This window comes from Sebastes umbrosus, chromosome 11 (genome assembly GCF_015220745.1).
Source record: "Sebastes umbrosus isolate fSebUmb1 chromosome 11, fSebUmb1.pri, whole genome shotgun sequence".
In the NCBI taxonomy this organism is placed as follows: Eukaryota; Metazoa; Chordata; class Actinopteri; order Perciformes; family Sebastidae; genus Sebastes; species Sebastes umbrosus.
Genome location: NC_051279.1, coordinates 26,481,839 through 26,505,693, shown reverse-complemented (window position 1 = coordinate 26,505,693; position 23,855 = coordinate 26,481,839). Strand labels below are relative to the sequence as shown.

At 40.5% G+C, this 23,855-nt stretch overlaps 1 protein-coding gene across 2 annotated transcripts; it reads left to right on the top strand.

The window, feature by feature from the left end:
• Positions 1-1,751: 1,751 nt before the first annotated feature.
• On the top strand, positions 1,752-19,071 carry cnot10 (CCR4-NOT transcription complex, subunit 10). Of its 2 annotated transcripts, none has more exons than XM_037783565.1 (19): positions 1,752-1,984; positions 3,799-3,890; positions 3,986-4,147; positions 4,291-4,441; positions 9,136-9,275; positions 10,047-10,130; positions 10,220-10,303; positions 10,732-10,849; positions 11,054-11,203; positions 11,561-11,763; positions 12,217-12,338; positions 13,599-13,778; positions 14,969-15,049; positions 15,158-15,271; positions 16,442-16,572; positions 16,653-16,685; positions 17,634-17,761; positions 18,056-18,131; positions 18,627-19,071. In XM_037783565.1, exons 1-19 carry the CDS (start codon positions 1,969-1,971, stop codon positions 18,785-18,787), a joined length of 2,226 nt encoding a protein of 741 aa, XP_037639493.1. In that variant the 5' UTR covers positions 1,752-1,968; the 3' UTR covers positions 18,788-19,071. The 2 variants fall into 2 exon arrangements, with proteins under 2 accessions (XP_037639493.1, XP_037639494.1); XM_037783566.1 differs by having other exon boundaries at positions 9,139-9,275; positions 18,627-18,787.
• The last annotated feature ends 4,784 nt before the right edge of the window (positions 19,072-23,855 follow it).

Below are 23,855 nucleotides of genomic sequence, written 5' to 3'. Positions count from 1 at the left end.
CTGTTTGTATCCAAGCAAAATCTTAACAATCTTTTTCTAAACTATGCATTGCAGACAGTGTTTGAAAGGGAACGCAGACCAAGACCTAACAAGACCTGACTATGAGATATTAAGACCAAGCTACTGGAAATGTTAATGCTTTTTGATGTTTTGATTTTTTGTCTAAAACGTACTAATTTTCTCCGGGCACTTCACAGCAGCTCACTGCTTCTAAATGCTTAGGATGGGTTAAATGCAGAGGTCAAACAGACACAAAACAGTCACAAAGACACCAATGTGCAGAAACCAACCGCCATACAACATGATCAGTTATTTCTTAAATGCATTACTCAATTGATTATTTGTTCAACTTTTTAAAGGGACTGTTTGTAACTTCTTACACGTATAAATCACCGGGGTCTGTGTCCCATGCGTGCTCGCGTGTTGCTACGCTGTTCAGACAAGACTCCAACACAAACTACACGGAAGCACCAAAACCGCAAAGTTATATCTGGTGAAGCCCGTCTGTTAAACAGTGTTGGCTGTGGTTGTAGTATCCGGGGGAGACCGTAGCTTTGGTCTCCAGGGCCGGAGTCTCTGCTGTACTCTGCTCCTCTGCTCCTCTGCCTGCCTACTTGCCTTCACTCAGCTTGCTCCACCTCACGTGCATGCGCGCACACTACACACTGCAGGAGACTTCGTAGCTCTGAGAATATCTAGTAAATGTACAGTGGACGTTTGTGCAGAAATAAATGCTGCAGCTTTTAGATCAACAGAGGTTTCCCGTGTCTTGTGAAGTGACGGGGCTCCCCAGCGAGAAACGTTATCGTCTCTGACCGGGTGCTGGTGTCTCCCTCCGGGGGCAGTCGGGAGGCTGAGGCAGGAAAAACCAACACTAGGATCCGCAGTGATTCATGGAGAGACCTCCGTCTGGTCAGCTAACATTACTGCCAAGCAGGTGAAATATAGAGTGATATTGTGGTTTTAGCTGACGTGTGTCGCCTCACTGTTCTGAGCGATGCTCGTTCATGTCTATTTAGAGCGAGCAAGCGCGAGCCCGACGCCGACTTTCGTTGACTTAACGGCCACAGGTGTCGCTGTTAACAAGCATTTCTGATTCTTACAAACAGTCTCTTTAATTGCATGAAATGTATTTATGGTGTTGTTACTATGGCACACCAAAGACAACAGAAGTGTTAATTTACTGTTAAAATAAAAAAATATTTCAGATTAAATTACTGTTTTATGCCCTCTTTTTATATTGGCCCATTTTACCTGATCACTGAGTGGTAGCTCAAGGGGGAACCTGCTGATCTAAAGCTCATAATAAGGTAAGATAAGATAAGATATTCCTTTATTAGTCCCGCAGTGGGGAAATTTGCAATGTACAGCTAACACAGTAAAAAAAAGAGCTAAACAAAGTGTAACAAAATATGAACCATTTAAATAGAAGTAAGTATAAAAATAGAAGCAGTATATACAGTATTGACAATAAACAGACTATTAACAAAATTGCACAAGTGGAAAATGATATTGCACAGTGAGAATAAATGAATGAATGAAATTCCACCTGAAAATATCAGGTCATTGTCATTAATTCCAAAACAATTATACTTTTTCACATTTTTTAAACAAATAAATATTGAAGAGACCCATGCCAATTTATAAAAAAAAAAACACTATCACATGCATAGCTTGTTTGATGGCCCATGTCACCTGATGTATATTCTCCTGACTCCTCCATGACAACAGAGGGCGCTGCTGCGTTATGACGCGTTTGGTTGCAAACTGTAAACAAAACGACAAAGAAGAATCTGTTTAGAGCGGAGCAGCCAGACCTCAGCTAGCTATCTACTGTGTGAAACACTGGAGATTATTCAGTATTCACCTATACATCTAACGTTTCATCCGCCAGTCAGCGGGATTTAATCTAACCTAATCTTAACTACAAACACAGGATCTCTAACTGTCCTTGAACAGAGCCCAGAGATGGCAGAAAACACAGGTGAGTGCGTGAGCTAATGCTAACTGGAGGAGCTAGGTATGCCTAGCTAGCTTTGAATAGATGCACCTTTTAATGCAATCTGTCACATTAATACCTGGTAGTGAACTGAGGAGGGAATCAGTCGTGTAAGGCTCAGTTGTTCATTATCTTAGCTCTGTGTGCTAACACTAACCAGCCAGAGGAGCCCTGCAGAGCGCCTGTTAGCCTAGCCGAGCTGCATGTTGCCTCAACGCACGCTCAGGCAGAACTCCATTCAACTAATGTCGCATTGAAGTGTATTCTTCACTGGCAAAGCACATACGAGCCAAACACACCTTAACATCACTATCCTTAACGTCCTGGGCGTCTTGTGGTAAATTCGGCGTGTATATAATCCACCAGGAATATTTAGTTAATCCCACATGGAGAGGATAGCCACAGGCTGGCTAACAACAATGCTAACAGTTAGCGTTACCAGGGTGAAGCATTTCTCCGGGTGAGGTGTTTACTCACATAGATTGGTTTGAGATGGATTAAATGAATCAACGATTACGTGTCTTAGAGGTTTATGTAAAGGTGATATCAGAATGAACGTGTTGTGTTTGATGCCTTAAAATGTCTGTTTTTTTAATGAGGTTCTCAAATTATCCGCCAACATCACGTCATGACATGTACACTCAGTGGCCACTTTATTAGGTACACCCATCTGCTCGTTAATGCAAGTACCTTAACCCTCTGAGACCCACAATGGAGCTGTTTTTAGGGGGGTCCAGGGGGTCTTTAGGGGGAGATAGCAGGTCAACAGTAGATGTCATATAGAAGTGGTGTACATCATCTGGAAGCTGGGAACCTGGAGGTTAATTTGAGATGCTGCACTGTGTGTCAGGGTTTTCTAGTCATTAATCAGAAATAAACATCAATTAATTAATTAAAATAAAGTGTATAAGGGTTTAGAACATGATGATAGAAGTATATGATTGTCATCCCCGTGCTGTATTGTGTCTCATAAATTGTTGCAGCAATTTTTGGGTTGATACCATTTGTTTCACAGATTTGATGCTAAATTTAACCATTTTTTTACCACTTGAGAATTGATAAAAATAATCAATAATCCCTCCAAAATACCACATTAAGACACCAAGACCCTGAGGAACAATTTAGAATAAGCCATGCTGTGATTTGAGATTTATGCAAGAATTGCATTTTTCAGCGATTGGATGGCGAGCACTTCTGTTGTGTAAACTGCTCAGAAACCCCCTTATTGTCAATCTAGCTAGGAAAGCTATCCATCCTCTGAATCTTCTAGGTCTCTAGTTTGTGGCTGCATGTGATTATCATAAAGTGGGCCTGTCTGTAAAGGGGAGACTCGTGGGTACCCATAGAACCCATTTTCACTCACATATCTTGGGGTCAGAGGTCAAGAGACCCCTTTGGAAATTAACATGCCAGTTTTTTCTCGCCAAAATTTAGCCCAACTTCGGAGCATTATTTATCTCCCGACAACCAAGCATGACATGTTTGGTACCAATCAATGGATTCCTTCGGTTTTCTAGTTTCATATGTATGTATCTTATCTCTAGCTCTAAAGCTGAACCTGCTACAGACTCTGAAAGACAGTAAAGTCGGTCGGGATTGCCAATTGAATCCATGCCACGAAGAAATCAGGCTGTTCTGGGGGCAAAGGCACCCGGTATTAGAAAGGTGTACCTAATAAAGTGGCAACTGAGTGAAGCTTCAGTCAATACAGGCTGGCAACATTGCTCATCCCAATTGCATGTATAGCCTTGGTTTGAGGTCAATGTTTGACTTTTTTCTCTCTTTTTCATTTGGATCAGAACAAAACGAGGCAAAGCATGACAACTCATCATCACCTGGAGTGGCGGACCAAGAGAAAGAAATGGCAGCCAGTGCATATGAAGCGTTTTCGGTAAGTCACCTCCTTCCTAGGTTTCAAAAATAAAAGCGAGAAGAAATTCTATTATGTTGCAAATTTGGTTAAACAGCCTTCTGTGTTCCTCATAGACCGGGAAGTACGACGAGTCTCTCAAACAACTTGAAACCCTGCATGAGCTCAACAAAGAGGACTATAAGATCGCCTTGAATAAAGCTGTCGTAGAGTTTTACAAAAGCAGTCAAACTACCACAGGGACTCTGAAGCAGACACTAATGGCAATGAAGAACCAGGTAACTGCTGAAATGTGGGTCATATTTTTCTCATGCTTTCAGTTCAAGTTGAATCTGTTTTCAGTGGACGTTCTAGACAAACGGCGCTTAGCTTGCCTGATGATGACGCGGATTTCATCAAACATCCTGTTTTTATCTTTCAGGTTCACACATCAGCGGAGGACATTGAAGGGTTGGATGATGTTGAAAATAGCTTGCTGTACTATAACCAAGCCATCATCCACTATCATATGCGACAGTACTCTGAAGCCATCGCCATAGGAGAGAGGCTCTACCAGTTTCTGGAACCATTTGGTATGTTGTGGTGCTTTACTCAAGTGTACTGCTGATGTAATCAATTGGTTGATCAACAGACAGCTGATCCATTGCCGCTAAACTAAATGTGGGTATTTGCTGCTCTTTAAAAACATCTTATCATTGTAAGTGAATACCTTTTTAGGTTTTGGGGGTGCAAATTAGCATTTTGAGGACATGACTTTGGGCCCTCAGGCATCTTATCGTTTTTCCAACCTACTTTGGATGAAACCACGGCCACTTCCGTATGGCGAAAGCCCCGAAATATGACATGCTTAGTGCTTGGAAAATAGTGATATGAGGCACTGAATTCGATGAATTTTGTTTACCAGACCACAAATGAGATTAGAATTAGCTCGCTCCCTGCAGTCCCTCCAACTCATTCCCTGCCACTAGGAGACTACTTCACCGGAGACGGACCCGGACTTCAGTTAGCGGCTGTAACAACTCGAATTCAGCCAGCGTAAACCCCAGCGCTGGCGGTCACAGCGTGGTGGCCAGCAGCAGCGCTCTAACCTGTGTAACGACAGCAACAAAAAGTTTGCTGCTCCGGCGGGGAGTCGGCGCTGGCTGAATTCCAGTTGTTACAGCCACTAACTGAAGGTCCGTCTTCGGAGCTACTGACCGCTCTCCTCCTACGGGGAGTGAGGCGGAGGGACCGTGGGGTGTGCTATCTAGCTGAAAGTATGCTTTCGTCATACGTAAGTGGGATTGGTTTCATCCTAACGCCCGGGCCACACAGCACGCTTCAGGCTCGCCTGACGGCAGCGTCACGTCGTGGCCGCGTCATGCCCACCTAGGGTGTTCACACTAGACGCGAGTTACCCACGTCTCGGGAGCGTCTCGGAGCTACCTGTCAGCTGTGTTTTTGCTGTTGCTGACAGCCCTTTCTTTCTACATAGAGTTTGCCTTTTAATGGCCATTTAACTTCATGATAAATGTGATTTATATTTATTTAAGACAAAAAAGGGTAAGAACTGTGTGGTAATTTGTAAGTATTATTAAAAACAAGCAAATAAATTCATACATAAATATTAATATATAGCCCATATAAATCCCTCTTTTCTGTCAGTGAAGAGGGATTTATATATATATAAATTTATATATATATAAATCCCTCTTCACTGACAGTGAGGAGGGATTTCTATGGGCTATATATATATATATATATATATATATATATATACAGACGTAGGCAAAATCGTTGGTACCCTTCCGTTAAAGAAAGAAAAACCAACAATGGTCACTGAAATAACTTGAAACTGACAAAAGTAATAATAAATAAAAATTCACTGAAAATTAACTAATGAAAATCAGATATTGTTTTTGAATTATGGTTCAGCAGAATCATTTAAAAAAACAAACTAATGAAACTGGCCTAGACAAAAATGATGGTACCCTTAACTTAATATTTTGTTGCACAACCTTTTGAGGCAATCACTGCAATCAAGTGATTTCTGTAACTCTCAATGAGACTTCTGCACCTGTTGACAGGTATGTTGGCCCACTCCTCGTGAGCAAACTGCTCCAGCTGTCTCAGGTTTGAAGGGTGCCTTCTCCAGACTGCATGTTTCAGCTCCTTCCACAGATGTTCAATAGGATTTAGATCAGGCTCATAGAAGGCCACTTCAGAATAGTCCAATGTTTTGTTCTTAGCCATTCTTGGGTGTTTTTAGCTGTGTTTTGGGTCATTATCCTGTTTGAGGACCCATGACCTGCAACTGAGACCAAGCTTTCTGACACTGGGCAGCACATTTCGCTCCAGAATGCCTTGATAGTCTTGAGATTTCATTGCACCCTGCACATATTCAAGACACCCTGTGCCAGATGCAGCAAAGCAGCCCCAGAACATAACCGAGCCTCCTCCATGTTTCACATTAGGTACAGTGTTCTTTTCTTTGGATGCTTCATTTTTGCGTCTGTGAACATAGAGCTGATGTGACTTGCCAAAAAGCTCCAGTTTTGTCTCATCTGTCCAAAGGACATTCTCCCAGAAGCTTTGTGGCTTGTCAATATGCATTTTGGAAAATTCCAGTCTCGCCTTTTTATGATTTGGTGTCCTCCTCGGTTGTCTTCCATTAAGTCCACTTTGGCTCAAACAGTGACGGATGGTGCGATCTGACACTGATGTACCTTGACCTTGGAGTTCACCTCTAATCTCTTTGGAAGTTGTTCTAGGCTCTTTGGTAACCATTCGTATTATCCGTCTCTTCAATATGTCATCAATTTTCCTCTTGCGGCCACGTCCAGGGAGGTTGGCTACAGTCCCATGGACCTTAAACTTCTGAATAACATGTGCAGCTGTAGTCACAGGAACATCAAGCTGCTTGGAGATGGTCTTATAGCCTTTACCTTTAACATGAAGGTCTATAATGTTCTTTCTAATCTCCTGAGACAACTCTCTCCTTAGCTTTCTGTGGTCCATGTTCAGTGTGGTACACACCATGATGCCAAACAGCACAGTGACTACTTTTCACCCTTTAAATAGGCAGACTGACTGATTACAAGTTTGAAGATACCTGTGATGCTAATTACAGGACACACCTTAGTTTAATATGTCCCTATGGTCACATTATTTTACATCTTTTCTAGGGGTACCATCATTTTTTGTCCAGGTCAGTTTCATTAGTTTGTTTTTTAAAATGATTCTGTTGAACCACAATTCAAAAACAATAGCTGATTTTCATTAGTTCATTTTCAGTAAATTTTTATTTATTATTACTTTTGTCAGTTTCAAGTTATTTCAGTGACCATTGTGGGTTTTTCTCTCTTCAACGGAACGTTACCAACAACTTTGCCTACGTCTGTATATATATATATATATATATATATATATATATATATATATAAATATAAATCCCTCTTCATTGACAGTGAAGACGGATTTCTGTGGGCTATATATTAATACAAAAAAATAAATAAATACATTAGTAGTAAGAGAGAGTCTACAGCAATCCCTCTTCACTTTGACTGGCACAGTTTTAAACAACATTTCCAGGGGGTTTCGGGTTCCTGTTCTACAGCATTCCAGGTTGCGGCTTTTATCGAAAACGACTTAATTTACATCTGGGGCGGGACAGCAATTTACATTATAAATGCTGATGTTCCGACATCTCAGGCAACTTGGAGCTTTTCACCACCTTGTTGCTGAACTGCGCCTTGATGGAGAAAAACACCTGAAGTATTTCAGAATGATAAATATAAGTAAAGTGGGTTTTTTTATTATTATAAAACAAAGCAAAATAAACAGTTTCGTTATTTGTTAACCTTTAGAAAACGAAAATTATTATTAAATATCTTTAAAAAAAATTAAATAACACCTCTAAAAGAAAGAACAATAAAGTTACGTGGTGTTTGTTGAGAGAGAGAGAGAGAGAGAGAAAAATACTGCCCATCACCTGATGTTCTTATAACCTATTAACCCAGTCTATTATATTTATAGCATATGTAGGGTTTCTGCTATGACTACTACAGTGTTTACAAAATTAAAAGCCTGTACTATATTAACTTGATGGAAACCTGCAAGTACACCACTGCTTTATTTAGAGTATTTCAGAATAAAAGCATTGTGTTAACGAATGCATGATTCTGTGCACTAAAAACGCTAGAGGCCTTTTATTTTGAAATCTAGATAGGAAGTGTAAAATATTGATGGTCAGTGACATATTCTACAGATGTCTAGACATGGAAACTGTAGTAATCTTGCTGGTATGATGTTCATATACTGCCAATAGATCACCTTCACTGTCTGTTGCTGCTGGGAGACGCAGCCGAGAGGTAAGCGGCTCGCGTGTAAAATAGGCGAGCCTTCTATTCTATAAAATAGACGCGCGTCTGACGTGCGTCTGACGTGCGTCTGACGTGCGTCTGAGGCGCGTCTGACGTGCGTCTCATGCGGGCAGTGTGTCCACTCTAACCTGTTAACATGGACGCCGAAATAAAAAACAACACGCGACGTTGCCGTCACGCGAGCATGAAGCGGGCAGTGTGCTCCAGGCTTAAGTAGGTTGGAAAAACGTCAGACGCGGCCCTGACGGCATGCGACAAGCAATTGTCGTTACTTTGAACATCTCATCGATCAATGTTTCAGCTCTCACAGAAGATGTTTAAAATGAATGTTGATTAACATGATGGTAAACAATGTTTTAATGTCATATATGACATAAAAAATAATAATCTGAGTCGCAGATATGAGACTTTGTCTCGCAGAATTGAAGACTTGCAGCTTGACTTGAACTCATCTGCCTGGTCACTTGAATGCTTGAAGACGAGGGTTTTAAGGCAAAAAGCTGAGGACACTTGACTTGTTGAGCCATACATATTGAAGAATGCTATGCTGTGTGTAGTTTTCCCTTTTGAAGCTCTGCCAAATTGGTATGAATAATGGATGACATGGATGTGCAAGCCAAAATTCCCATAATTCCCTAATAAACACAGGTCTCAAGTCTTTGAGGCTTGACTTGGACCTGGCCCAAAACAACAGCTAAATTCACTGTGCAGGCGAGTCAGCCGTGGGATTGTTTATTGGAAATGTGATGATGATTTAAAGAAAGGCTCGCATTAACAATAATACTGTGGGGGATACAGCCTCTCGGTTGTCTTGACCATAGTATTCCAGTGAATCTGACCGTGATAGGAACCATGTGTCTGTCAGCCATGAGTTTGGCTTGGAGTCATTGTTTTATTTGTCCTAGCAGAGAAGTTTGCTCAGGCTGTGTGCTTCCTGCTGGTGGATCTGTACCTGCTCACCTTCCAGCCAGAGAAGGCCCTCCACCTGCTGGCTGTGCTGGACAAACTCTCTGTACAAGGAAGCAACAAGAACGGCAAAGGAGAGGTACATCCCGCCACACTACACTGACATGAAAAGAGAATTACAGTTTTACACAACCTGCTCTATTTTTTATGGCAGTATGGCTTTTGCGAAACAGTGTCTTTGTTCATTCAAACTCACAGAAATTCTTTGTATGACAACTGTTAGCAAAGTCTTCAGACCACACTTAAAAAGGGTTTTATTCTGTTATCCAACTAAACAAACTAAATATCTCAGCTGTGTAACTTGAATGGCTACAACTGGGAAAGAGATTGGGATTGATCGCACGTCACCGCAATACGATAATGTTTCCTGTCCATAACAGAGTTAGCACGCAGCTTTAGCCGTGATGTCTAGCTCTGCTTAGCTGCAATGTGTGAAACCCGAAGTGTTTCCATACTTAACTGGATGTGTAGTGTTTACCACTTTGGATTTAACATGTGAGGGTGCAGGTCGCATCCACGCAGACCCTCCGCCGTTTGCTGCTTTGTCGTTTCGGCTCGCTGTGGTTTGTTTTGGTTGACGGATACGGAACGGATATGACGTCACATTATTCAGACTACAACAATAAAAGCGTTAACTTTTTTCAACCACCAAAAAGACCCAAACGAAGCGAATAAATCAATTCTGGCATTTAAAAATCGTTAAAAAAATAAATCGTGATACATAGCTGAATTGATTTTTTTTTTTTCACCACTAGTATTTAGTTGTTTCTGAGGCCACTAACTAAATACGTCACATGAAGCAGATGTAAAAGCATGCAGTTTACTGTTTGAGTGCTGTGCTTGATTCCAGAGCAACACTTCCAACAAAGACGGAGCAAACCAGAGGGCAGAGTTCACGGCCATGATCGAGGCAGCCAAATCAAAGATGCACCAGGCAAGGGCTCGTAGATTTTAACATGCGCTGTTTCTCTGTGTCGGTGTCTCCATCCCGTTGACTGTGACTGACTGTTGTTTCCTTTACAGTACAAAGTGAGAGCCTACATTCAGATGAAATCCTCCAAGGCCTGTAAAAGGGAGATCAAATCAGTGATGAACACAGCGGGGAACGTGAGTCTCAGTGTTGTTGCTACATCATCACAACAGTGAGGGGGAGGGGATGTAATATATAAAGGATATGCATGTGATGTCAGTGTTTTGATGGTCCCTTAGGTAGACATTTTTCCTTCCCGATACCTGAACTTGCGGTATCGCCCAATACCGAGTACCGATCCAAAACCAGCATGATAAAAAAATATATAGTTATTATTATTTTTATTATTAAACACCTGTTTACTACTGAGCATGTATGGATGTGATATTATTACTATCTTGGCCTGGCTCAGGTTAAACCCTTTGTAAAACATGAACAAATACATACAGAGAATGAACGCAACAGAACTTTGTCTCTGCATACACTGACCATCCCATCGCTCTGCCGATGAGAACTGTAGAAGTGTGTTCCTCTCTGACCTGTGTTTCCTGTCTCCTCCCATCAGTCTGCACCCTCACTGTTCCTCAAGAGTAATTTTGAGTACCTGAGAGGAAACTACCGGAAAGCAGTGAAGCTATTGAACAGCTCCAACATCGCAGAGCATCCCGGACCCATCAAGACGGGTGACAAACTACTGTACCTCTCAAGATTGATGGCTTTCTCTGATAAGCCTGGTGTGACCCATCCTGGGTCAGATTGTTGATGTGTCATTATTGCCTCCAGATGTTGTCTTCATTGGAGACGTAACTTGCTGTAGCGGTCACATTTGATGATTTTTTTTGTGTTTGTTGATGGATTGTGTATGTGTTCTGACTTGTCTCATTCAGGTGAATGTGTTCGATGTATGTTCTGGAACAATCTGGGCTGCATTCACTTCGCAATGGGGAAACATAACCTCGGCATTTTCTACTTCAAGAAGGCGCTGCAAGAGAACGACCACACCTGCGCACAGCTGGGCGACGGCAGTAGCGGGCAATGTGAGTCACGGCGAGCACTAATTCCTCTCAAGCACTCACCTCCCGTAGGCTCGGATGTGAAAAGCTCGTTGCTTGCTCCATCACACAGGACAGAATCTAATGTTTCGCCGTTATATCTGCTCACCATTGAAATCACTGAATCTAAACTGACTACAGCCTCTCATCGTAAAGGAACAAGCTACTTTATACAGAAACTAGGGCTGTCAAATCAATTAAAATATTGTACACACCCATGTTATCTTTTTGTGTAAAGTGTGTGCTTCAATTTGAACTAAGCCAATTAGGAAAATGTATTGTTATATGTGGGTCCCCAGTGGTAACAAGTCCTTTTCTGATGTTGTTCCTTTTGCTCTCCAGCTAAGAAGTTCACAGGTATCCCCATGTGTGCTCTACTAGCCAACAAGCGCTATGAGCTGCTGTATAACTGTGGTATTCAGCTGCTGCACATCGGCAGGCCTCTGGCAGCTTTCGAGTGTCTGATGGAGGCCGTGCAGGTTTACCACTCCAACCCCAGACTGTGGCTGCGACTGGCAGAGTGCTGCATCTCTGCTAACAAAGGGGTAAGTAGATCCTGGTTTGACTTTAGCCTTGTTTCAGCATTTTGCCTTTTTGGATTTTCCCTTTTTTGTGTATTTTTAAGATTACTTGTTGTGATTTTGCATATTTTCTTTGTCAGTGTTAGTATCTGTTGTTAAAGAAGACAACCTTGCACTCCCTAAATTTTTTTTTTTGAAGCAGGTTATGTTATGGATCAAGATATGTTATGTCCCTTTCACTTTAAATATTAGTCGAAGTAGTACAATTGGTATTAATAATGGTGATGGTTTTGCTTCACTAATTCTTCAGAAACTACCATGGACAACCTATTTTTCTTCAGTGATGATTTCAATACCATTTGCAGCAACTGCAATGTTAGTTTAAACATGTAATTGATGGTACCATCCTGTACAGTTGTATAAAGGTGAACAGAAAACCACATAAAGTTATGTCACGCTCGCTGTGTTTGCTTGCAGGGGTCGGAGCAGGAGAGCAAAGGTTTACCTTGTAAAAAAGGTATAGTTCAGTCTATTGTCGGGCAAGGCTACCATCGCAAGATCGTCTTGGCCTCCCAGTCCACCCAGAACACTATCTACAGGTCAGTGTTTACACCAACAAGTCCCTCCTCCAGCCCTGTGAAACAAGTGAAACTACTGATTTAGACATGTACGTTCACTGTCCAGCAAAGGGCAGCAGTGCTGCATGTTAGTTGTTGACACTGAAACTACTGTAAAAGGTGCTGTTATGGCGCATTCACACCAAGGGCGAAGCGAAGTTTTCGCGCACCGTGATTACATATAGATTCAATACAAAGAGGAGAATAGACGCCAATTCGCGCTGGGTGACGTGAATGGTGCGAAGAACACAACGCAAAATTTGCCTCATTCTCAGGAGTTGAAATATTTCAACTTGAGCGAGAAATTTGTGTGACACTGTGTAAGGAAAGCCTATAAGATTCTCCTCCTGTCACTAACGTCCTGACACTGTTGAGTCAGAAATGGAGGAAAAAAGTCTTGCATCCATCTGTGGTCATCCAGAGCTACGACAGTACATCATATCTGTACAGAGACCGGACCAAACTCTGTGTACATATATATGTGTGTGTATGTATAAACCACAGACTGTTTATGGTAGAAACAACAACGTTGCTGCCGTATTTATGCCTAGATGACTTTATTGGATGGAGCAGCTGCATAGCCTGGCACTGATCCATCCAAACTCCATTCAGAGAAAAAGCATTTTAAAAGTTGTTTGCTTGTTGTCTTGTGTACAGACCTGACAAAGCATGAATTCAGACTTTTTACAAATCGGCATCATTATGTTGTTATTTCAGCATCATTTTGATCCGTTTATTGCAGTTAAATCACAGCACAATCTTTTCTTTTTGGGTTCATACCGCAGTAGCGATGTGTGACTTGCTAGATACAGGCATTTGGTTTTCTGACATATCTGGGACTTCCAGAACATATACAAAGCAGCAACAGTGGTTATATCTTACGTGGTTGATGGCGGAAAGAAAAGTTGTTGGTATCTGTGGAGACAAGCTCCTTCTCTTCTCCGGCGCGTCTAGAGTGAATGAACACAAAGGATTCCGGCGATCCAGCTCGCACGAGTAAAGCGAGACGAAAATCCGCTTCGCTCTTGGTGTGAATGCAACATTAGTCTTGGATTTCTCTTTAAAGGAATAGTTCAACATCTGCTTTCTTGCCAAGAGTGAGAAGATCAATATCATGTCTGTGCATTAAGGACACACTGACATATACACATATGTCTAATTAGTAGCTAGCTTGCTTATATCGACCTGATGCTCTTTTTGACTAGAATCTGCCCAAGCTGAATGTGTGTGTGTTTTTTACAGTGAGGGCCAGTCAGCAGCCATCCCAGTAGCCAGTATGGAGTTTGCCGCCATCTGCCTGAGGAACGCTCTGCTGCTACTGCCTGAACACCAGCAGCAGGACAGCAAGACAGAGAACGGCTCCAAGAGCTCCAGTCAGTCAGGAAGCACCGAGAGCGGCAGCGAGAACAGTGACGCCTGCAGGTCAGTGAGACACACAAACACACACACACACACACACACACACACACACACACACACACACACACACACACACACACACACACACACACACATTCACCACTAGATATTGTATCTAATGTAGCACTGCAGAAGAAAGACCAGCAAATGTCTATCATATAGTGTTGCCCGGTAAACTTATACTAGAAAGGTATTGCAGTACCCTGCCGTTAAAAATGGTACAATACCCCATTTTATTAGCACCAATACTTTAAGAATGACAGTGTTTTAATACAAGCTGTGAGTTGCGTCGATGTGCGACGTGAATAGTTGCAGTAAAGATTTGTAATGTATTACTGTGTTAGGATACATATGGAACTAATTTATTTATTTATTAAATGTTTGTATTTATTTATGTATGTATGCATTTTTTTATTTATTTTCTGCATTTGTTTATTTATTTCTGCAGGCAGAAATGCTTAAAGAAATGTAAAAAGAAATTTATAACGAAAAAAAATACATAAATAAATAAGTTTGGGGAAAGAAATAAGGGTTGAAATGCAAAGGGAAAATCGTGCATAACTAAATGCATGAGTACATCAATAAATACATATATTTAAAAATAAATAAAAAAATATATGCAAAAGTAAATACATAAATAAATAAAATGGAAAATTAAACAGAAGAGTAAATAAGGGAATTAATACAAAGATAAAGAAGCAAATTAAAATAGAAATATCAATTTATGTCACATTTTATCAATTAATATAATGGCTACATTTATTTTTTATATTATTTTTGCTACATTTAATGACCAATTTATTAATTTATCCAGTCATTTATTAATTTATTTTGGATTTTGGCAGGTTCCGTGCTTTATAGCATTAAAGCAGTAGGAGAGGTATCAAAAATGTTTCCAGGATATCTCATCATATATCCAAATGTGCGAGGATTTTCTGTAAATGCAGAAAACTCCATCAAATTCGGCATTAATCATGTTGCATTGATAAATGACAAGTGTATATATAGCATAAATGTTTTTAGTGCTGAGCAACAAAAGGCATGGAAAAATAAATCAACTGACTCAACATGATGATATTGTGACAATAACTGTGTGCCATCTGATCAATGATGACTTGTGTGTAATGCTGCGCTGTGATGGAGGTTTGATTGTGGCTCAGTGGAGTTATATGTGCTCTGGTGATGTGTTGCAGTGGGAAAGGTCAGGAGGCTGATAAGTTCCTGTCTGCAGCTCCATCGTCTCCTCTCAGAAAACAGGAGGTAGAAAACCTCAGGTAATGACGCTTCTCATCTCTTCTCACACCTCAGCCATTATTCAGGAGCATTGCATAACCTGTAGAGGGCTGTACTCTCATCAGTAATGTCAACTGTTGGATGTGTAGGTGCTCCATCCTGGCCTGTAGTGCCTATGTGGCGTTAGCACTGGGAGACAACCTGATGGCTCTAAACCACGCTGAGAAACTGCTCCATCAAACCAAGGTGTCTGGATCCCTCAAGTAAGTTCTGGGTCTGTTTCTCAACCTGCTCTGTTTTTCTTCTGTTGTCACAAATGAGCACAATGGTGGGTTAAGGTTTTGCCAGCTGTGTCCTCTATGGGTGAGAAAAAATCACCTAGTGTATGTATTGCAACTTTTTTTGGGGGGGGATTTTGAAATAGATTTTTTAATGCCAGACTCGATATATTTGCTTCATTTGAGTCTATGAGGAGGTAGAAGGAGGTTACCGCTTTTATTGTTATAGTCTGAGTAACATGACGTCATATTTGTTCCGTATCAGTCAACCAAAACAAACCACAGCTAACCGAAACGAGAAAGTACAAAACATTTTAAATCCAAAGTGGTAAATACTACACATACAGTAAAGTATGGAAACACTTTGGGTTTCACACATTGCAGGAAAAGCAGAGCTAGACATCACGGCTAAAGCTGCATGCTAACTCTGTCATGGACAGACAACGTTATCGGCGTCACTCATCTCCGTGGTCAAATGGTCCGACGCTACAGCTGTAGAGCACCAATATACTGACATTTATGTTAAATGCATTCAAACGGCCCCGATGGCGCCGACCATGGATGTATAGAGAGAACGGAGCTGACGGGAGAGCTAGCGACGACCTTTGAGAAGTTAGAGGAAGTATACACGTGTGACTACGTCCGGTTTTCAAAATAAGATGTTAATAAAGGGAACTGTATATACAAAATACATCTATGGAAATAAGATTGATTGGATTATATTCACCAGAAGTATAAAACATTTCATGTCCCTTATAAATTAAAAAGAAAATACCACTAATTTGTGACGGAAATGTCTTTATTCTTTGATTTTTGGGTTGCTCTCAAAAATGTAATAAATAATTCCTGACAATGATTGATATATTTGACTTCAGGACATCTCTGACTACATACATGCTGAATATCAAACATTTTTACGTCCCTAGAAGTGTATGATTCAACTTTTTCCCATGGTCTAATGTTAAAAAAGTTAACAAAAATCACAATAAATCGCAATATTGAATCACAATACTTAAAAATCACCATATATATTGAATCGGCACTAAAGTATCATGATAGTATTGAATCGGGAGATAGGTGTATCGTCCCAGCTATAATGTCCTCCACTTTGAATCACTCAGCTGTCTGGTTTGTCTGCCTCCTTTTCCTCCTCAGGTTCCTGGGTCACCTCTACGCTGCTGAAGCCCTCATTTCATTGGACAGGATCTCTGACGCTATCGCTCACCTCAACCCAGAGAATGTCAGCGACGTGTCAATGGGAGTGCTGACCAGCGAGCAAGACCAAGGTCTGTAGGTTTCACACGTTACTCTTCAAAACATCCAATTGAGGCTTTTTTCCTTAATGCTTGTATGTTTCCGTCAACAGGTTCTGACAAAGGAGATGAGCCCGTCGAGTCCTGTGAGTCCACCTTGTCTAAAACTTAATGCATGATTTTTACTTGAAACAGTTAAAAATCTCATCTATATAATATTTAAACAGTGATAATGGACATTAAAATTACATGATGCATTCGAGTCAAAATAGAACCAAAAGTAAAACAGTAAGAATTACATTCTGATGTCAAATACAGTTTCATTAATTATATGAAACTGTAGCATACAAATAAAAGAATAGGGCTGTGCCGACTGTCTTTTATTTTTGCATTCAAAGCTTCTATTGAGATTTTAGAATGAAGCTTTGAATGTCTGTCGTCATATTTTATGACGTCATCACTCTAAAAAATATTTAAAATCCTCAAAAAAAAACCTAATTTTGAATAAAGTGATTAACCGGATTAATTGTGTTAGTCTTTTTATGGTAAATCAACTTTCTTTAATGAGTATAACTCATCAGCGTGTGCTTCCCTTTGTGAGCGGAAGCAAGTGGGAGAGCAAACACTTTTTTGACTGCAGTGAAAATGTTGTTTTTGAAAGGCTAAATGCCAAAAAAAATTGATTGAAGCAGAATATTTTGTTAGATTAAAAACTAGGGCTGTCAATCGATTAAAATATTTAAACGTGATTGATTGCAATTAATCACATTTTTCATCTGTTCAAAATGTACCTTAAAGGGAGATTTGTCAAGTATTTAATACTCTTATCAACATGGGAGTGGGCAAATATGCTGCTTTATGCAAATATATGTATATATTTATTACTGGAAATCAATTACCAACACAAAACAATGACACATATTGTCCAGAAACCCTCACAGGTACTGCATTTAGAATTCAAATGTTGATTTACAATTCCAATGTCAACGTTATGAATGAAGCTTTGAACTATTTGCTACAGTCTTACAAAAGAATAAGTTAAAGTATTATTAAGGATATTCCTATAATAGTTCCCTTCGTTCGTTTGTGTGCAGCAGGGAAGCAGACTCCCCTGTGTTACCCCAGCAGTGTGACAGCAGCTCGGGCCATGATGCTCTTCAACCTGGGCAGCGCCTACTGTTTGAGGAGCGAGTATGAGAAGGCCCGCAAGTGCCTGCATCAGGTAACCATGACAACAGATGCATGACTTCAACAGGTCTTGGACATGTTTGGGCCGGCTGTGGCTCGTAGATGGAGTCCACTAATCAGGAGGTTGGCGGTTCGGTACCAAAAACTGGTATTTGGGACAGCCCTAACTGTCTGATGTGTGAAGACGCAAGGTTTCATTCAAATCCATGAAAAACAAAGCTTCTCTTAACCATGAAAGATCATTCTTGACCTTGGAAAAAAAGAAGTTTGACTAAACAATCTCTCTTGTTGAAATAATTTGACAGTGAAGTTGTGTTGTGTTCATCAGGCTGCATCTATGGTGAACACCAAGGAGATTCCACCTGAAGCCATCCTGCTGGGAGTCTACTTAGAGCTACAGAACGGTCAGACCTCCAACAGTCACTCACTGACACACTCTGTCTTCAGAGCCATGTTTAAGATTCCTGTCATGGTGTGGGGCAAAAGATATAAAAATACAGTAATCATCAGACCAGCAGTCTTCCCAGACATACCAACAGCCAACTGCTTTTAGAGCTTTACTGTGTGCATGCATGCTGTCTAAATGGCTTTTTAGATATTGTAGTAATTATACATTAAATCCAATGGCTTCTTATTTAAACGCTCATGTTGTAAAGTTCTTGGACAGTGGCACATCTGGAAAGCGAAGTAAAGCATCATTTTGATATCGATATTAAAGTCAAGGCGTCATAATGACATTGTTATCACAGATCTCAAACTGCTCTCTAAACACGGACAGCAGTCTCCTCTTTGGCTGGTCATGCTGATGTGGTTTATTACCTGTATTTCCTTTGTACAGTATGTGAGTAACTGGTTAAGATCAGTAGATAATCCCCTGGATGTGTGTCGTGCGTCCTCAGGAAACACCCAGCTGGCCCTGCAGATCATCAAACGGAACCAGCTGCTGCCCACGGCGGTCCAGAGGGTCTCCCCAGACTCCCGCAAGAAACCCGTCCAGCCCTTCCAGTCTGTCCAGCCCATCCAGCTGCCCTCACCCTTCACACAGGTTCAGCGCAAATGAGCCTTCGTTCGCAGCCACCTCTAATCCCCCCCAGCCATCCACACACCCTCACCCCCCTCCACAACACACACACCCCCCAGAGGAGCCTTGATATTTATAAAGCTGCTTCCCCTCAGCACCAGGAGCCGTTTGAAATGCAGGTGTGGCTGCTGACTGATGAGGAGAGAGGACATTCAGCAGCAGCGGTACCCGTGGACTGAGACCAGCTGACTGTTTTATTTCCATTTGAATGAGGAATCTGTGTGTTGTCTGAACAATGAAAATAAATTTTATTTACTGTACAACGTGTGCGACTCTTGAATACTACAGTCTATTTTTTTGACTATAATCTAAACGATACGTACAGGAAGTAAGTACTGAGCCTCTTTTATTATATTAATAACTATATAGCACCTTACAAAACAAAGTCACAACAAAAACAACTAATAAAAGTAAATAAAATATAATATTTAAAATAATTTAAACTGTTAATACAAGTACCATCAGTGAAAGGGGACATATCCTGCTCATTTTCTGGTTCATACTTGTATTTTGGGTTTCTACTAGAACATGTTTTCATGCTTTAACGTTCAAAAAACACATTATTTTTCTCATCCTGTCTGTCTGAATATACCTGTATTCACCTTCTGTCTGAAACACTCCGTTTTATCGCCTGTCTCTTAAAGACGACCCCCTCCTGAAGAAGCCCAGTCTGCTCTGATTGGCTTGTGAGAAAAATATGATGTACCTTTGCAAAGGTAGGTTGCGTCGTTGTTTTAAAAAAAACGCCTAAAAAACTTTATTCTTCTACGATAAGTCATGTAATTGGGTTTTTTTTTGCTTAAGAATGACCGGTCTACTGCTATCTGCTGTACGGCCACTATGCCCTTGGGTCTTGTTGTCTGGGTGAGAGATGTGGGACCATGGTTGCGTCCGAAATTCCACACTAACATGCTATTTAGTATGCTAGAACAGTGTGAGATATTTTAGTATGTCCAAAAGCTTAGTATGGAACCAATAGTTCATGAATTGCATACAATTTCCAGTGAAATATTACAGTATGCGATCCTGGACACTACGGCAGCATAAATATCCCACAATGCAATGCAGTGGTGACGACAACCTTAATTGACGGACAGCTCTGTAACATCAGTAACGCTTCAATTTATTTTATTGCCACACATTGTACACAGCACACTTAAATGTACTCTCTGCATTTAACCCATCCTTGAATAGGAGCAGTTTGGGTTTTTCCTGAAGAGTTGTAGGAGTGCCTTGCTCAAGGGAACCTTGGCAGTACCCAGGACGACCCTCCGGTTCCCAAGCCATGTCCCTACAGACTCATCTACTGCCACCCCGAAGGTTAGTGAATTTTAAAAAGAAATTTCAAAGAGGATACTGGAGTTCCACAGCAAAGGTCTGTCACCTTTAGTGACAAGTGGAGACTCTGGAACCATTATATAGTCCTGCCAGAGGATCTCAAGACAGATCACAGGTAGACGCAGGAGCCCGACATAGCTTTAACAACCAGCAGTAAAATCTCAATTCTAAATTGGACAGTTAACCATCGAAGGGCAGCAAGGATCGGTGTGATGTGTTCGTGTTGATAGCCTGGCAGCAGTGTTTTGTATCAGCGTCAGTCTTTGGATGTCATAGGGTTTTGGATTATTGCAGAAAATAAGCTCCGTGGCAAACAAACGTTTATGATACTTACACGTTTTGTTCAGCAAGATAATCTCCACAAATGAACACCACTTTTATGATTTTTGAAGTGTGAATGCAATCGCCAGAACCGGGTGAGCTAGAGGTCACCTCTGTTAATAAGTCATCTTCTATCTGGAAGATCCAACAGCTGCTTAATCTCTAAACTTTACATCTACAAACAGGTCAGGAATGATTCTTAAAATATACTTTCACTTTTTTCCTGTTGCTGATTTTCTTAAAATGAATAAATCATTTATAATATATTATTATATTTTATATTATCTCTATACCATTTGTAATCTAGTATCTAACTGTATCACAGATGGGTGGGAGTGTGAATATCCAGGAAGCAAGCTCAGCACAGTGATCAGGCTCTGTTCTTCAGATGTGGCATAACATGTGGGTAAATTAATCCTGATGTAGTTCCATCCATTATCTGTAACCGCTTATCCTATTCAGGGTCCTGGGGGGACTGGAGCCGATCCCAGCTCACATTGGGCAAAGGCGGGGTACACCCTGGACTGGTCTCCAGACTATCACAGGACAGACACATAGAAACAGACAGCCATTCACACTCACATACACATCTACGAGCAATTTAGAGTCAACAATTAACCTAACCTGCATGATTTTGGATTGCGAGAGGAAGTCGGAGAACCCGGAGAAAACCCACGTTAACACAGGGAGAAGACGCTCTAGCTGTGAGGCGACAGCGCCTACCATTGCACCACCGTGCAGCCCTGATGTAGAGGGGTAATTAAACATGCAATGCAATTGTGCATTTTGTGATAAAAGCAACACATTTGGTACAGATGTGGGTTTATATGTTATGAAAAGATATAGATATCGACAGATATAGATATACATATAGACTTTTTTTGCCATACTATAATATGAATTTTTCATCACTTTTTTCAACATAGTATACTATGACTTTTTTAATCGAATGTCGAATAAAATGTCGAAAAAAGTGAGGAAAAACGTCATGGTATAGTATGTCGAAAAAAACTGATAAAAAAGTGATAGTAAAGTATGTCGAAAATAGTCATTAAAAAGTCATAGTATAGTATGTCGAAAAAAGGGATAACAAAGTGATAGTATAGTATGTAGAAAAAACTGATAAAAAAAAGTCATAGTATCGTATGTCGAAAAAAGTCTTAGTAAATTATGGCAAAAAAAAAGGCATAGAAAAAAATTATGAAAAACGTTATGGTATAGTATGTCGAAAAAAGGGATGAAAAGTCATAGCTTACTGTATCGAAAAAAGTAATAAAAAAAGTCATAGTATAGCATGTCGAAGAAAGAAATGAAAAAAGCCATAACATAGTATGTCAAAAAAAGTCATAAAAACATTATTGTATAGTTTGCCGAAAAAAGTCAAAAAGGTTAATTGTACAGAATGTCGTAAAGAGTCATAAAAACATATTATAGTTTGTTTAAAATAAGTCATAGTATAATATGTAAAAAAAAAAACAATAGTATAGTTTGTCGAAAAAGGTCAATATAGTATGTCCAAAAAAGTCACAGTATCGTAAGTTACAAAAAGTCATAAAAACATCATTGTATAGTATGTCAAAAATATTCAGTATAGTTTGTCGAAAAAGTCAAAAAAGGTCATAGTACAGAATGTGGTAAAAAGTGATAAAAACATAGTATAGTATGTTTAAAGGGACTGTTTGTAAGAATCAGAATTGCTTGTTAACAGCGACACCTGTGGCCGTTAAGTCAACGAAAGTCAGCGTCGGGCTCACACTTGCTCGCTCTAAATAGACATGAACGAGCATCGCTCAAAACAGTGAGGCGACACACGTCAGCTAAAACCACAATATCACTCTATATTTCACCTGCTTGGCAGTAATGTTAGCTCCATGAATCAGTGCTGACCTTAGTGTTGGCTTTTCCTGCTTCAGCCTCCCGACCGCGGCCGGAGGGAACAGGGGAGACACCGGCACCCGGTCGGAGACAATAACGTTTTTCGCTGCAGAGCCCCGTCACTTCACAAAACATGGGAAACCTCTGTTGGTCTGGAGGAGCTGCAGCAGTTATTTCTGCACAAACGTCCACTTTACATTCACTAGATATTCTCAGAGCTATAAAGTCTTCTGCAGTGTGTAGTGTGCGCGCATGAACGTATATGAACGAATAGTAGTTTGACGAGAAAGGTCATAGTATAGTATGTCGAAAAAAAAGTCACAGTGCAGTATGTCGGAAAAAGTAAAAAAAACATCATTGTATAGTATGTTGAAAAATGTAAACAAAAAAAAGTCAGTATCGTATGTCGCAAAAAGTCATAAAAACATCATTGTATAGTATGTCAGAAAAAAGTCATAGAAAGGTCTTGGCTTAGTATGTTCAAAAAAGTTTTAAAAAGGTCATGGTATGTCGAAAAAGGTTGGGCATTGACCTTGAATGGTTAACGTTAGGCATTGACCTTGAACAGTTAACGTTAGGCATTGACCTTGAATAGTTAAGGTTAGGCATTGACCTTGAATAGTTAAGGTTAGGCATTGACCTTGAATGGTTAACGTTAGGCATTGACCTTGAATAGTTAAGGTTAGGCATTGACCTTGAATAGTTAAGGTTAGGCATAGACCTTGAATAGTTAAGGTTAGGCATTGACCTTGAATGGTTAACGTTAGGCATTGACCTTGAATGGTTAAGGTTAGGCATTGACCTTGAATAGTTAAGGTTAGACATTGACCTTGAATGGTTAAGGTTAGGCATTGACCTTGAATAGTTAACGTTAGGCATTGACCTTGAATAGTTAAGGTTAGGCATTGACCTTGAATAGTTAAGGTTAGGCATTGACCTTGAATAGTTAAGGTTAGGCATTGACCTTGAATGGTTAACGTTAGGCATTGACCTTGAATAGTTAAGGTTAGGCATTGACCTTGAATAGTTAAGGTTAGGCATAGACCTTGAATAGTTAAGGTTAGGCATTGACCTTGAATGGTTAACGTTAGGCATTGACCTTGAATGGTTAAGGTTAGGCATTGACCTTGAATAGTTAAGGTTAGACATTGACCTTGAATGGTTAAGGTTAGGCATTGACCTTGAATAGTTAAGGTTAGGCATTGACCTTGAATAGTTAATGTTAGGCATTGACCTTGAATAGTTAAGGTTAGGCATTGACCTTGAATAGTTAAGGTTAGGCATTGATCTCGAATGGTTAAGGTTAGGCACTGATCTCGAATAGTTAAGGTTAGGGTTAGGGTTAGGGATTGGCAGTCGGTTTCAGTTGCGGTGAGGAATAAGAGGACGCAGCCTTCCTTCCCCATGCCGCCCGCTCCAGAGAGATCTATCAGAGAAGCAACATACTCCAGCCACCAGGGACAAGGAGTGTATTTAATTAACCATCCATCCACAGTCCAGTGCTTCCTCACAT

Bases quoted from the DNA above. Each gene is read 5' to 3' on its own strand.
- cnot10 (XM_037783565.1), top strand. The intron at 11,764-12,216 runs GTAAGTAGATCC...GTTTGCTTGCAG, and splicing joins GCATCTCTGCTAACAAAGGG to GGGTCGGAGCAGGAGAGCAA. The intron at 17,762-18,055 runs GTAACCATGACA...TGTGTTCATCAG, and splicing joins CCCGCAAGTGCCTGCATCAG to GCTGCATCTATGGTGAACAC.